Below are 15,521 nucleotides of genomic sequence, written 5' to 3' on the forward strand. Positions count from 1 at the left end.
AGGGTCTTCAAGGTGTAGAAACCTTGTACGAGGCTCCTGTTAGGGTCTTCAAGGTGTAGAAACCTTGTACGAGGGCTCCTGTTAGGGTCTTCAAGGTGTAGAAACCTTGTACGAGGCTCCTGTTAGGGTCTTCAAGGTGTAGAAACCTTGTACTATAGGGCTCCTGTTAGGGTCTTCAAGGTGTAGAAACCTTGTACGAGTGCTCCTGTTAGGGTCTTCAAGGTGTAGAAACCTTGTACGAGGGCTCCTGTTAGGGTCTTCAAGGTGTAGAAACCTTGTACGAGGCTCCTGTTAGGGTCTTCAAGGTGTAGAAACCTTGTACGAAGGCTCCTGTTAGGGTCTTCAAGGTGTAGAAACCTTGTACGAGGGCTCCTGTTAGGGTCTTCAAGGTGTAGAAACCTTGTACGAGGCTCCTGTTACGGTCTTCAAGGTGTAGAAACCTTGTACTTTAGGGCTCCTGTTAGGGTCTTCAAGGTGTAGAAACCTTGTACGAGGCTCCTGTTAGGGTCTTCAAGGTGTAGAAACCTTGTACGAAGGCTCCTGTTAGGGTCTTCAAGGTGTAGAAACCTTGTACAAGGCTCCTGTTAGGGTCTTCAAGGTGTAGAAACCTTGTACGAGGCTCCTGTTAGGGTCTTCAAGGTGTAGAAACCTTGTACGAGGCTCCTGTTAGGGTCTTCAAGGTGTAGAAACCTTGTACGAGGGCTCCTGTTAGGGTCTTCAAGGTGTAGAAACCTTGCACGAGGCTCCTGTTAGGGTCTTCAAGGTGTTTTTGTCGACCAGTGAGGAGATCCTGTACAGGAATCTTGTCCTTTGGTTGACTGTATTGATTACGTTGGTGCTGAGATTACTATTTGTCACGATGGAGAGAACATTTAAATGGTAAATGGTGCATTTATATTGCGCCTTTATCCAAGGCGCTTTACATTACATTCACACATTCACACACACATTCATACACCGATGGTGGAGGAAGCCATGCAAGGCACCAACCAGCACATCGATGGTGGAGGAAACCATGCAAGGCACCAACCAGCACACCGATGGTGGAGGAAGCCATGCAAGGCACCAACCAGCACATCGATGGTGGAGGAAACCATGCAAGGCACCAACCAGCACATTGATGGTGGAGGAAACCATGCAAGGCACCAACCAGCACATCGATGGTGGAGGAAACCATGCAAGGCACCAACCAGCACACCGATGGTGGAGGAAACCATGCAAGGCACCAACCAGCACATCGGGAGCAATGTGCGGTTCAGTGTCTTCTTGCTCAAGGACACTTCCACATGTAGATAGGAGAAGGAGCCGGGATTCGATTCATGGATTATAGAACATTTAAACATGAATATTGTGGTTTTATTGATAATGGACAAAATTTACATTTACTCCAAAGAAGGCATTTTGAAAATCATTGTATTTTATCTATAAATCCATAAAATGTAATTTCACTTTTATGTTGAATCTTTCATGTATATTCATTCGTATTTTCAACAAGATGTAACCAATGCTGTTGTGTTTACATTGTGCCAAAATTACAATAATTAATACAATTGTGTTAATAAAATGAAAGAAAAGAGAGAAAAACATTTTGGATGTAACTTTTTGCAGTGAGGGACTTTCACCTTTCTGTACGCGCACATTTTGTCACATGAAATGAAATGATTACTATATTTACCCAGGGTATCTGGGCTAAGCTCAAGAACTTGTTTCCAGCCAGGCCCTGCTCATAGAACATTTCATCGTAGTGGTTCAATGCCTTGTTCAAGGGCACTTCAGCAGTGGTAATTTTAACGTGTCGGACCGCTGATTCGAACTGGCGACCTTCCGGTATCAAGACCGCTCCGCAATCCGTTCGGCCACCGCTGCCACATGCGTGCTCACATTGTATTCAGTCTGTAGAATGGATACATTTCAATTCAAATTGTATTCACAGTCTGTAGAATGGATACATTTCAATTCAAATTGTATTCACAGTCTGTAGAATGGATACATTTCAATTCAAATTGTATTCACAGTCTGTAGAATGGATACATTTCAATTCAAATTGTATTCACAGTCTGTAGAATGGATACTTTTCAATTCAAATTGTATTCACAGTCTGTAGAATGGATACATTTCAATTCAAATTGTATTCACAGTCTGTAGAATGGATACATTTCAATTCAAATTGTATTCACAGATTGTAGAATGGATACATTTCAAATGAAGGTACTTAAATCTATCAATACTAAATCTGCTATGAGTATAAAACACTGTGGAGATAAAGTACAATATTCCCCTCTGAGATGGAGTATTAGTAAAACTATTGTAAATACTGAAGTAAAGTATAAATACCTCAGAATTGTACCTGAGTAAATGTACTTATAGTTCCTTCTCCTCCACTGCACTGACTAGTGGAATGAATGCAGTTGTAATACCCAGCCGTGTCCAGCAGAGGGGGTCGTGGTGGTCAGGGTCCAACATTCTCAATTCATCAGAACATTTAAAGAATACAGATATACACTAATATGAAATAAAGAAAGAAAGTTATATTGCATGATGTAGCCTATTTATTGATTTTGTTTATAGTTTAATTTTGGAGAAAAAAAGGGGAAAAAGGACGGAATAGTTACTGTGGTTGGAAAATAATGTAAACAAAACCAAAAAATACATTTAAAAAAAAGAAAAAAAAAAGATAAAGAAAGAAAGAAAGAAGCCACAATAAATAAACTAATTAACTAAGTAAATATCGTCTGCTAAAACGTAACTTTTATTAAATTGAATTAAATAAATCTAAATTGTAAATTTTAATAAATAAACAAATCAACACTGACGTGACGGAGGCGGAAGTGCTTGTTGTTGTTGTCATAGGAACCAGCAGTTTGTGGTGTGCGTGCGTGCGCGTGTGTCTCGTCAGCTGTATTCGTGTGTGCGTGTGCGCGTGTTCCCTCCTTCCAGCTGTGTGAGTGTGTGCGTGCGCGTGCGTGCGGTCCTTCCAGCTGTGTGCGTGTGTGTGTGTGCTCAGTGCGTGCGTGCGTGCGTGTGAGTGTGTGTGTGTGTGTGTGTGTGTGTGTGTCAGTAGTCATGTTGCCTCTATCAGTGAAAGATGACGAATATAAACCTGCTAAATTTAACCTGCTGCTCAAACTGTCCGGATGGTTCAGGTAAAGAACAACAATAATTAATTATCAACTTTAATATTCATATAAAACTTATAATTATTACATCTATAGTCTGGATGCTCTGACGCCATTCATGTGTATTGGAGCTAACGTTAGCCGACAGGCTAGCTCTGTGTGTTAAAAGTCTTTAATAACATCAGAATAATTACAGTTAAAACATGTTAATTAGGTCAACATTAATATTCACCAATAACCACTTTTATATTTATATAAAACTTATTGTTTACAACTATGAACACGCCGTTCATGTGTATTGGAGGCTAGCGTTAGCATGTTAGCATGCTAGCTGTGTTCATTCCATTCATGTGTATTGGAGGCTAGCGTTAGCATGCTAGCAGGCTAGCTGTGTTCATTCCATTCATGTGTATGGGAGCTAACGTTAACCGGTGGCTAACAGGCTATAGCTGTGTGTGTGTGTGTCAGTTAAAGTCTTTAATAACAAAAATCGCAGATAAATAAGTTCAATTAAAAATGCGTATTAATTGTTGGTATTTGTTACATTATTATTGTCGCTGTTTTGTTGAAGAACATAATTATGAATTGACTAATTAATGTAATAATAGTTGTGTGTTGTTGTGGTTAGCAGAGCTAGCCTGCTAGCTAGCAGCTAGCAGCTCTGTAGAACTTATTGGCCAAAGAAATGAAAAACAGTAACATTATACGCTCTGTGAGAGCGTATAAATGAAACCAAATGGACCCGTACGGGTCCATTTGGTTGCATTTATACACTCTCACAGAGTTACGTTATTGTTAAACATATGCATTAGTTAATTTTCCAGAAGTCTACACACTTAGAGATTGTAGAATAATAGTTGTTCTGATCAACTCTGCCTGATATCTCTCCTAATGGTGCCAACATCAATACAGCATGATGTGGACTAAATCTGATCTTAACGACAATATTCTGTAGTTGTTTTTGTGGGCTGTGAGAGTTTGTAGATCTGTTGTTGTTCAACTCTATTGTTATACTTCGATGCTGACGTGACTTTAAGTTAGTCATGAGGCTAGCTCCTGTTAGCCTGCTAGCTAGCCAGATGTTTATAGTGGAAGTCAATGGAACAAGTTCTGCTTTGAGGATATAAAACTCATGATAAAACACTATAAGGCTTGTTTACATCAGGGTCCTGAATGCTCAATTCATCATCAGAATATTCTAAGACGTACAAATAATACACTAATATGAAAACACAGCAAAACATCCTATGGAGAGAAACGGATGTATGAGGATGCTTTAGGCTGTTTATAATGTATTGATCACTGATAGTTCATTGTATTGATCATGTATTGATTGTTTCATCCAGATCCATATTGGCTGATAAGACTGTATTGATCATGTATTGATTGTTTCATCCAGATCCATATTGGCTGATAAGACTGTATTGATCATGTATTTATTGTTTCATCCAGATCCATATTGGCTGATAAGACGTCCAGGAACCTGTTCTTCTTCCTGTGTCTCAACCTCTCCTTCGCCTTCGTGGAGCTGACGTTTGGAATATGGAGCAACAGGTACTGGTTATTATCATGCTAACTGTGCTAACCATGCTAACAGAAACAGCTTGGTTATAATGGTAGGATGCTAACAGAAACAGGTTGGTTTTAATGGTAGGATGCTAACTGTGCTAACCATGCTAACAGAAACAGCTTGGTTTTAATGTTAGGATGCTAACTGTGCTAATGCTGATAGCTCTAGTAGTTCCTGTTTCTGTCTGTGCCACGTATGTGTGTGTGTGTGTGTGTGTGTGTGTGTGTGTGTGTGTGTGTGTCTTTGTGTCTGGTGTCTGGTGTGTGCGTGTGCGTGCGTGCGTGCGCGCGCATGCGTGGGAGACAGACACCTGAAGTAGTGATATGTGTGTAAACAGTGTGTGTTTCTCCGGTAATAACAGTGACATAACAGGTTGACACTAAGGCACTAAGGCAGGTTGACACTAAGGCAGGGCAATTACTTTTCCCAGGAGGCCAAATGAGAAACAGAAAATATTTTTGAGGGCTGACCTTAATTATGCATAATATCAAATTTTATTTCTATATAAAAAGCAGTAAATGGCATTGTTTTGACAAGCTGGTAAGACTATACAGTATGTTATTATTAGGCAATGCAAAGGTTAGGTTTCCTTACAAAATTGTAATTTATTCAAGCTAAATTTCCAAAGCAATGGTAAACAAAATGTGACTGAAATTATAGGCTTAGTGACTAATTTACGTCATGATCATGTACAATAAGAGCGCCCCTCACTTCACATGGGTGTGATTTTTTTTTAACTTACTTGCAGGCTTGATACGTTTCCTTTACCAGTTGAAAACTATGTTTTTGTTTAAGGGCACTTTCACACCAGACATGTTTGGTTGGTTTAAAACGAACCATGGTCCGCTTACCCCTTTGGTTCGGTTGGTGTGAACGTGCATTCGAACTCTGGTGCGGTTCGTTACTGGTGTGAACGCATTCGGACTTAGGACCAAATACAGGACGATAGCCAAAATGGGCGTTGGCAGTTGTGAGGCTGCATTAATAATTAGTCTTTTTTTACGGCGATCACTATTGATAGACCTGCATCCATGTAGGAGGGCTAAGGAGGCGCAGCATGCAAATTTAATGGCAGCGTACGAGGTTCACATGCGCAAAAATAACAAATGTACAAGTTATCGACACGGAATGGTATGTACGGTATGGTACACGATGTAAGCGTGTAGATCTGTTCATTTGAACCATGTGCCGCCGCCGCCACGCAGAGTTACACCAAGCCTACATCATGAATGCATGAGACTTCATGCGAGAGAGAGAGAGAGGTTTCTTGAAATCAACAGAATCTGTCATAAAATATTGTGTGTGTGCGTGTGTCCGTGCGTGTGTGTGTGTGCGTGTGTCCGTGCGTGTGTGTGTGTGCGTGTGTCCGTGCGTGTGTGTGTGTGCGTGTGTCTGTGCGTGCGGGGGGAGAGACCCGATATATTTTATAGCTCTATGGGAGAGACGCAGAGACAGAGAAATATTTAAAATCTTCCTGTCTCGCTCTAGCGCACGGCCGCACGTATAGAGAAAGAGCCAATGGTGACAACTTCAAGACGTCGAATGTCAAGCGTAGCCTACATAGCCTACATGCAAGCCATTTAAAATGTTAAATAAGCTACACAGGTGGTCCCAAATGATGAATTGATTACATCAGCAAAAGATGTGAAACTGCATGGGTCAACTCAGTTAGCTGCAGCGGAGCTGTTCTGACCTGAAGCTCAATACTTTACTGACCACTAACTGACCAGCACGGCTTCTAGTTTAAACCATAAGATGCCATGAAGCTCAATACTTTACTGACCAGCACGGCTTCAAGTTGAAGCTGAATACTTTACTGACCAGCACGGCTTCAAGTTGAAGCTCAATACTTTACTGACCAGCACGGCTTCAAGTTGAAGCTCAATACTTTACTGACCAGCACAGCTTCAAGTTTAAACCATAAGATAATACTTTACTGACCAGCACCTCAATACTTTACTGACCAGCACGGCTTCTAGTTTAAACCTCAATACTTTACTGACCAGCACGGCTTCAATACTTTACTCAATACTTTACTCAATACTTTACTGACCAGCACGGCTTCTAGTTTAAACCATAAGATGACATGGAAATGACCTGAAGCTCAATACTTTACTGACCAGCACGGCTTCAAGTTTAAACCATAAGATAATACTTTACTGACCAGCACGGCTTCTAGTTTAAACCATAAGACCTGAAGCTCAATACTTTACTGACCAGCACGGCTTCTAGTTTAAACCATAAGATGACATGGAAATGACCTGAAGCTCAATACTTTACTGACCAGCACGGCTTCAAGTTTAAACCATAAGATAATACTTTACTGACCAGCACGGCTTCTAGTTTAAACCATAAGACCTGAAGCTCAATACTGACCAGCACGGCTTCTAGTTTAAACCATAAGATGACATGGAAATGATCTGAAGCTCAATACTTTACTGACCAGCACGGCTTCAAGTTTAAACCATAAGATAATACTTTACTGACCAGCACGGCTTCTAGTTTAAACCATAAGACCTGAAGCTCAATACTTTACTGACCAGCACGGCTTCAAGTTGAAGCTCAATACTTTACTGACCAGCACGGCTTCTAGTTTAAACCATAAGACCTGAAGCTCAATACTTTACTGACCAGCACGGCTTCAAGTTGAAGCTCAATACTTTACTGACCAGCACGGCTTCTAGTTTAAACCATAAGACCTGAAGCTCAATACTTTACTGACCAGCACAGCTTCTAGTTTAAACCATAAGATGACATGAAGCTCAATACTTTACTGACCAGCACGGCTTCAAGTTGAAGCTCAATACTTTACTGACCAGCACGGCTTCTAGTTTAAACCATAAGATAACATGGAAATGCCCGCCGATTTGATGCGCAGAAATAACAAATCGGATCTAATTCGGGTTAAGGTGCACACATGGAAAAAATGTCCTTTTTATCGGGAATACCTTGTTGTAGGCTATACGTCTCCGGTGAATTGTATGCATCAGCAGCAAGCACATTTTTGTTCAAACACCTGCTCCTCTGTTCATCTGTTGCTCTTATTTGGCTTATAAAATAATTATTAAGAATGAACGCAATAGCAAGTTGTTGCGGTCATGTTGCTGTTCTCTTCTCTCTGTGTGACTGAAGGCTGTTCTCTCTCTGTGTGACTGAAGGCTGTTCTCTCTCTGTGTGACTGAAGGCTGTTCTCTTCTCTCTCTGTGTGACTGAAGGCTGTTCTCTCTCTGTGTGACTGAAGGCTGTTCTCTCTCTGTGTGACTGAAGGCTGTTCTCTCTCTGTGTGACTGAAGGCTCTTCTCTCTCTGTGTGACTGAAGGCTGTTCTCTCTCTGTGTGACTGAAGGCTGTTCTCTCTCTGTGTGACTGAAGGCTGTTCTCTCTGTGTGACTGACGGCTGTTCTCTTCTCTCTCTGTGTGACTGAAGGCTGTTCTCTTCTCTCTCTGTGTGACTGAAGGCTGTTCTCTTCTCTCTCTGTGTGACTGAAGGCTGTTCTCTTCTCTCTCTGTGTGACTGAAGGCTGTTCTCTCTGTGTGACTGAAGGCTGTTCTCTCTCTGTGTGACTGAAGGCTGTTCTCTTCTCTCTCTGTGTGACTGAAGGCTGTTCTCTTCTCTCTCTGTGTGACTGAAGGCTGTTCTCTTCTCTCTCTGTGTGACTGAAGGCTGTTCTCTCTCTGTGTGACTGAAGGCTGTTCTCTCTCTGTGTGACTGAAGGCTGTTCTCTTCTCTCTCTGTGTGACTGAAGGCTGTTCTCCCTCTGTGTGACTGAAGGCTGTTCTCTCTCTGTGTGACTGAAGGCTGTTCTCTCTCTGTGTGACTGAAGGCTGTTCTCTCTCTGTGTGACTGAAGTCTGTTCTCTCTCTGTGTGACTGAAGGCTGTTCTCTTCTCTCTGTGTGACTGAAGGCTGTTCTCTCTCTGTGTGACTGAAGGTTGTTCTCTCTCTGTGTGACTGAAGGCTGTTCTCTCTGTGTGACTGAAGGCTGTTCTCTCTCTGTGTGACTGAAGGCTGTTCTCTTCTCTGTGTGACTGAAGGTTGTGCCCAAAAATTGTAGACTGTGATTTCCCCTCATGTTCTTTTTCCCTCCATCGTAAAATTACGTATAATTTTTTTCACTATTTGGTTCGCTTAACATGTCCACGTGTCATTTGTTTACATTTTTGGTTCGCTTTACAAAGTCCTGTGGGAACACCAAACGGACCAAAATCAAAATGTAAATATTTGGTCCTTTTGTCCTTGATCCGGACCTTCTAAGCGAACTTTGGATGTGAAAAGTTACAAGTCATGTAAATACTAGCATTTTATTTTAACTATAAGAACTTTAGAGGTAGCTCTCTTAATTCGGAGGACCCTGGAGGCAGTGGTAACACTTTCACAACAATGCCGCGCCGCTTACTATCAGCGTGAGATGATTGTTGAGTCACAAGTTCAAAACCGTTAAACAACAACGACGTTCTGAAAACACAATAGACGTGGCAGCTTGGCAGGCTGATGTGTGCACGTTCTGCGAGATTGACTTTGTGGTACAACGGTGTCCTGTGCAGAACAACGGTGTCGTGTGCAGAACACAGACCATCCACAAGCTCACAACGGTGTCGTGTGCAGAACACAGACGATCCACAAGCTCTCTCTGTGTGACTGAAGGCTCTTCTCTCTCTGTGTGACTGAAGGCTGTTCTCTCTCTGTGTGACTGAAGGCTGTTCTCTCTCTGTGTGACTGAAGGCTGTTCTCTCTCTGTGTGACTGAAGGCTGTTCTCTCTCTGTGTGACTGAAGGCTGTTCTCTCTCTGTGTGACTGAAGGCTGTTCTCTCTCTGTGTGACTGAAGGCTGTTCTCTTCTCTCTCTGTGTGACTGAAGGCTGTTCTCTTCTCTCTGTGTGACTGAAGGCTGTTCTCTTCTCTCTCTGTGTGACTGAAGGCTGTTCTCTTCTCTCTCTGTGTGACTGAAGGCTGTTCTCTCTCTGTGTGACTGAAGGCTGTTCTCTTCTCTCTCTGTGTGACTGAAGGCTGTTCTCTTCTCTCTCTGTGTGACTGAAGGCTGTTCTCTCTGTGTGACTGAAGGCTGTTCTCTCTCTGTGTGACTGAAGGCTGTTCTCTTCTCTCTCTGTGTGACTGAAGGCTGTTCTCTTCTCTCTCTGTGTGACTGAAGGCTGTTCTCTTCTCTCTCTGTGTGACTGAAGGCTGTTCTCTCTCTGTGTGACTGAAGGCTGTTCTCTCTGTGTGACTGAAGGCTGTTCTCTTCTCTCTCTGTGTGACTGAAGGCTGTTCTCCCTCTGTGTGACTGAAGGCTGTTCTCTCTCTGTGTGACTGAAGGCTGTTCTCTCTCTGTGTGACTGAAGGCTGTTCTCTCTCTGTGTGACTGAAGGCTGTTCTCTCTCTGTGTGACTGAAGGCTGTTCTCTCTCTGTGTGACTGAAGGCTGTTCTCTTCTCTCTGTGTGACTGAAGGCTGTTCTCTCTCTGTGTGACTGAAGGTTGTTCTCTCTCTGTGTGACTGAAGGCTGTTCTCTCTCTGTGTGACTGAAGGCTGTTCTCTTCTCTGTGTGACTGAAGGTTGTGCCCAAAAATTGTAGACTGATTTCCCCTCATGTTCTTTTTCCCTCCATCGTAAAATTACGTATTATTTTTTTCACTATTTGGTTCGCTTAACATGTCCACGTGTCATTTGTTTACATTTTTGGTTCGCTTTACAAAGTCCTGTGGGAACACCAAACGGACCAAAATCAAAATGTAAATATTTGGTCCTTTTGTCCTTGATCCGGACCTTCTAAGCGAACTTTGGATGTGAAAAGTTACAAGTCATGTAAATACTAGCATTTTATTTTAACTATAAGAACTTTAGAGGTAGCTCTCTTAATTCGGAGGACCCTGGAGGCAGTGGTAACACTTTCACAACAATGCCGCGCCGCTTACTATCAGCGTGAGATGATTGTTGAGTCACAAGTTCAAAACCGTTAAACAACAACGACGTTCTGAAAACACAATAGACGTGGCAGCTTGGCAGGCTGATGTGTGCACGTTCTGCCAGATTGACTTTGTGGTACAACGGTGTCGTGTGCAGAACACAACGGTGTCGTGTGCAGAACACAACGGTGTCGTGTGCAGAACACAGACCATCCACAAGCTCTCTCTGTGTGACTTTGTGGTACAACGGTGTCGTGTGCAGAACACAGACCATCCACAAGCTCTCTCTGTGTGACTTTGTGGTACAACGGTGTCGTGTGCAGAACAACGGTGTCGTGTGCAGAACACAGACCATCCACAAGCTCACGGCGCTGCCGCTGTTAGCGCATTTGCGCTAGCAAGCGCCCAAGCGCTCTGAACTTATGAAGCGTGCCACATTGTGGGCGCAACATCGTTAAATAAAAAATAAAGGGATTTAACTTGTCCTCCTGCGAGGAAGTTTGGTAATCAAATCAAGCGCCTGCGCCTACCGTGTTGTGGAACAGTAAACAGTCACAGGAATACAGTAAACGATCAAGTCATGTAAATCAGGGCTCAAAATGAACAGTTTTACTTCAGTAGCACTGGAGCTACCAGGTTAAACATTTAGATGAATAAAAACAGCACTATAACATGATGAAAGTAGCCTTAATGAATAAAAACAGCACTATAACATGATGAAAGTAGCCTTAATGAATAAAAACAGCACTATAACATGATGAAAGTAGCCTTAATGAATAAAAGCAGCACTATAACATGATGAAAGTAGCCTTAGAAAATACAAATGCATGCTAGGGAAACTTTACATTTACACATTACAACATTTACACATTACCCACAGACACCCATTTTAAAAAAAATATGATAATTTCAAGGACTCCCAGTTTGACATGCAACTGAACACCATTTAATGCCATTTCTATCTCTGGGACCCCCATTTATTATTATCTTTTCTATTGTAAAATGTATGTCAATTTAACTCTGAGAGTCCATTTGGTTCCGTTTGTGTTACATCCTGTTACAGACCCTTAAAAAGGTCCACTTGGTTTACTTCCTAACTATCTCTAATTTTAGCTGGAGAGGCTGGAACACACACACACACACACACGTGTCATGGTGCTTTTTTACAGGTACCACAGCGTTTTAATGATGTCACGTGCACGCGCGTGCATGTGCGCATCACGGCATGCACACAGAACAGCTGATATAGCCTAAGCCTAATTGTTAAATAGTGTATGAGAGTTGTTTTAGACACAAACACAAAAATAGTCAGACAAACATCTTTACTGCACACTAGCGAAACTAAAAAGTTTGCTTTGGACGAATTCATCTGTTGTTTGATGGAGGAGGAGGCGTTCTTGTGTGCAGAACACCACACAGCAGCAGTAGCCTACTGGAGCCATAGCCTTCTGCTGTAAGTGTGCATGCTTACCGTATAGCCTACTGGAGCCATAGCCTACTGCTCTAAGTGTGCATGCTTACCGTATAGCCTACTGGAGCCATAGCCTTCTGCTGTAAGTGTGCATGCTTACCGTATAGCCTACTGGAGCCATAGCCTACTGCTGTAAGTGTGCATGCTTACCGTATAGCCTACTGGAGCCATAGCCTACTGCTGTAAGTGTGCATGCTTACCGTATAGCCTACTGCTGTCGGTGTGCATGCTTACCGTATAGCCTACTGGAGCCATAGCCTACTGCTGTAAGTGTGCATGCTTACCGTATAGCCTACTGGAGCCATAGCCTTCTGCTGTAAGTGTGCATGCTTACCGTATAGCCTACTGGAGCCATAGCCTACTGCTGTCAGTGTGCATGCTTACCGTATAGCCTACTGGAGCCATAGCCTACTGCTGTAAGTGTGCATGCTTACCGTATAGCCTACTGGAGCCATAGCCTACTGCTGTCAGTGTGCATGCTTACCGTATAGCCTACTGGAGCCATAGCTTACTGCTGTCAGTGTGCATGCTTACCGTATAGCCTACTGGAGCCATAGCCTACTGCTGTAAGTGTGCATGCTTACCGTATAGCCTACTGCTGTCGGTGTGCATGCTTACCGTATAGCCTACTGGAGCCATAGCCTACTGCTGTAAGTGTGCATGCTTACCGTATAGCCTACTGGAGCCATAGCTTTCTGCTGTAAGTGTGCATGCTTACCGTATAGCCTACTGGAGCCATAGCCTACTGCTGTAAGTGTGCATGCTTACCGTATAGCCTACTGGAGCCATAGCCTTCTGCTGTAAGTGTGCATGCTTACCGTATAGCCTACTGGAGCCATAGCCTACTGCTGTAAGTGTGCATGCTTACCGTATAGCCTACTGCTGTCGGTGTGCATGCTTACCGTATAGCCTACTGGAGCCATAGCCTACTGCTGTAAGTGTGCATGCTTACCGTATAGCCTACTGGAGCCATAGCCTTCTGCTGTAAGTGTGCATGCTTACCGTATAGCCTACTGGAGCCATAGCCTACTGCTGTCAGTGTGCATGCTTACCGTATAGCCTACTGGAGCCATAGCCTACTGCTGTAAGTGTGCATGCTTACCGTATAGCCTACTGGAGCCATAGCCTACTGCTGTAAGTGTGCATGCTTACCGTATAGCCTACTGGAGCCATAGCCTACTGCTGTAAGTGTGCATGCTTACCGTATAGCCTACTGGAGCCATAGCCTACTGCTGTCAGTGTGCATGCTTACCGTATAGCCTACTGGAGCCATAGCCTACTGCTGTAAGTGTGCATGCTTACCGTATAGCCTACTGGAGCCATAGCCTACTGCTGTCAGTGTGCATGCTTACCGTATAGCCTACTGGAGCCATAGCCTACTGCTGTCGGTGTGCATGCTTACCGTATAGCCTACTGGAGCCATAGCCTACTGCTGTAAGTGTGCATGCTTACCGTATAGCCTACTGGAGCCATAGCCTTCTGCTGTAAGTGTGCATGCTTACCGTATAGCCTACTGGAGCCATAGTCTACTGCTGTAAGTGTGCATGCTTACCGTATAGCCTACTGGAGCCATAGCCTTCTGCTGTAAGTGTGCATGCTTACCGTATAGCCTACTGGAGCCATAGCCTACTGCTGTAAGTGTGCATGCTTACCGTATAGCCTACTGGAGCCATAGCCTTCTGCTGTAAGTGTGCATGCTTACCGTATAGCCTACTGGAGCCATAGCCTTCTGCTGTAAGTGTGCATGCTTACCGTATAGCCTACTGGAGCCATAGCCTTCTGCTGTAAGTGTGCATGCTTACCGTATAGCCTACTGGAGCCATAGCCTTCTGCTGTAAGTGTGCATGCTTACCGTATAGCCTACTGGAGCCATAGCCTTCTGCTGTAAGTGTGCATGCTTACCGTATAGCCTACTGGAGCCATAGCCTTCTGCTGTAAGTGTGCATGCTTACCGTATAGCCTACTGGAGCCATAGCCTACTGCTGTAAGTGTGCATGCTTACCGTATAGCCTACTGGAGCCATAGCCTACTGCTGTAAGTGTGCATGCTTACCGTATAGCCTACTGGAGCCATAGCCTACTGCTGTAAGTGTGCATGCTTACCGTATAGCCTACTGGAGCCATAGCCTACTGCTGTCAGTGTGCATGCTTACCGTATAGCCTACTGGAGCCATAGCCTACTGCTGTCAGTGTGCATGCTTACCGTATAGCCTACTGGAGCCATAGCCTACTGCTGTCAGTGTGCATGCTTACCGTGCGCTCAGGTAAACAGTTAAAGCTGTCCTGTTGTTATGCTACTAGTAGCCATTTGATTCGGCACGGTACTTGACACGGCGTGAAAATAGGGGGTGCTGGGCGCCAGTAAACCTAGACCACTGAGTACCTAGACCTAGACCTAAACCTAGACCACTGAGTACCTAGACCTAGACCTAAACCTAGACCACTGAGTACGTTGTGCGTCTTGGAAAGTCTTGTGACGTGAGGTTGATTAGGTGAGTCTTCTCTTGAATCTAGGGGGACGCGTTCTAGCGTGCACGCACATGCACCGCTCCGTCCCTGCGCGTGCACATCAAAAAAATACTTTTTTTAAATAAATTAAGTGGCACGCTGGAGCCGTGTGTGTGTGTGTGTGTGTGTGTGTGTGTGTGTGTGTGTGTGTGTGTGTGTGTGTGTGTGTGTGTGTGTGTGTGTGTGTGTGTGTGTGTGTGTGTGTGTGTGTGTGTGTGTGTGTGTGTGTGTGTGTGTGTGTGTGTGTGTGTGTGTGTGTGTGTGTGTGTGTGTGTGTCTCCGTGTGTGTGTGTCTCCGTGTGTGTGTGGTAGTGTGTAGTAATGTTTGTGTATTTCTCTGTTACAGTTTGGGTCTGATCTCAGACTCCTTCCACATGTTCTTTGACTGCACTGCTCTGCTGGCTGGTCTGGCTGCTTCTGTCATCAGTAGATGGAGGTCTAACGACTCCTTCTCTTATGGGTAATTATAATATTATTAATGATATTAATGTTGGTCTGGCTGCTTCAGTAGATGGAGGTCTAACGACTCCTTCTCTTATGGGTAATTATAATATTATTAATGCTGGTCTGGCTGCTTCAGTAGATGGAGGTCTAACGACTCCTTCTCTTATGGGTAATTATAATATTATTAATGATATTAATGTTGGTCTGGCTGCTTCAGTCATCAGTAGATGGAGGTCTAACGACTCCTTCTCTTATGGGTAATTATAATATTATTGATGATATTAATATTGGTCTGGCTGCTTCAGTAGATGGAGGTCTAACGACTCCTTCTCTTATGGGTAATTATAATATTATTGATGATATTAATATTGGTCTGGCTGCTTCAGTAGATGGAGGTCTAACGACTCCTTCTCTTATGGGTAATTATAATATTATTAATGATATTAATGTTGGTCTGGCTGCTTCAGTAGATGGAGGTCTAACGACTCCTTCTCTTATGGGTAATTATAATAT

The 15,521-nt window shown here is 43.5% G+C and overlaps 1 protein-coding gene across 1 annotated transcript in view; it reads left to right on the forward strand.

The window, feature by feature from the left end:
* The first annotated feature begins 3,003 nt into the window (after window positions 1–3,003).
* The window catches only part of slc30a7 (solute carrier family 30 member 7), a 45,043-nt gene continuing 32,525 nt past the window's right edge, over window positions 3,004–15,521 (forward strand). Inside the window, exons 1-3 of the mRNA XM_079505345.1 lie at window positions 3,004–3,143; window positions 4,569–4,670; window positions 14,911–15,024. Of these exons, the coding sequence (XP_079361471.1) occupies window positions 3,064–3,143; window positions 4,569–4,670; window positions 14,911–15,024 (296 nt within the window). The 5' untranslated portion in view covers window positions 3,004–3,063. The remainder of the gene's footprint in view (window positions 3,144–4,568; window positions 4,671–14,910; window positions 15,025–15,521) is intronic.

This window comes from Electrona antarctica (assembly GCF_951216825.1).
Source record: "Electrona antarctica genome assembly, chromosome: 7".
Classification (NCBI taxonomy): Eukaryota; Metazoa; Chordata; class Actinopteri; order Myctophiformes; family Myctophidae; genus Electrona; species Electrona antarctica.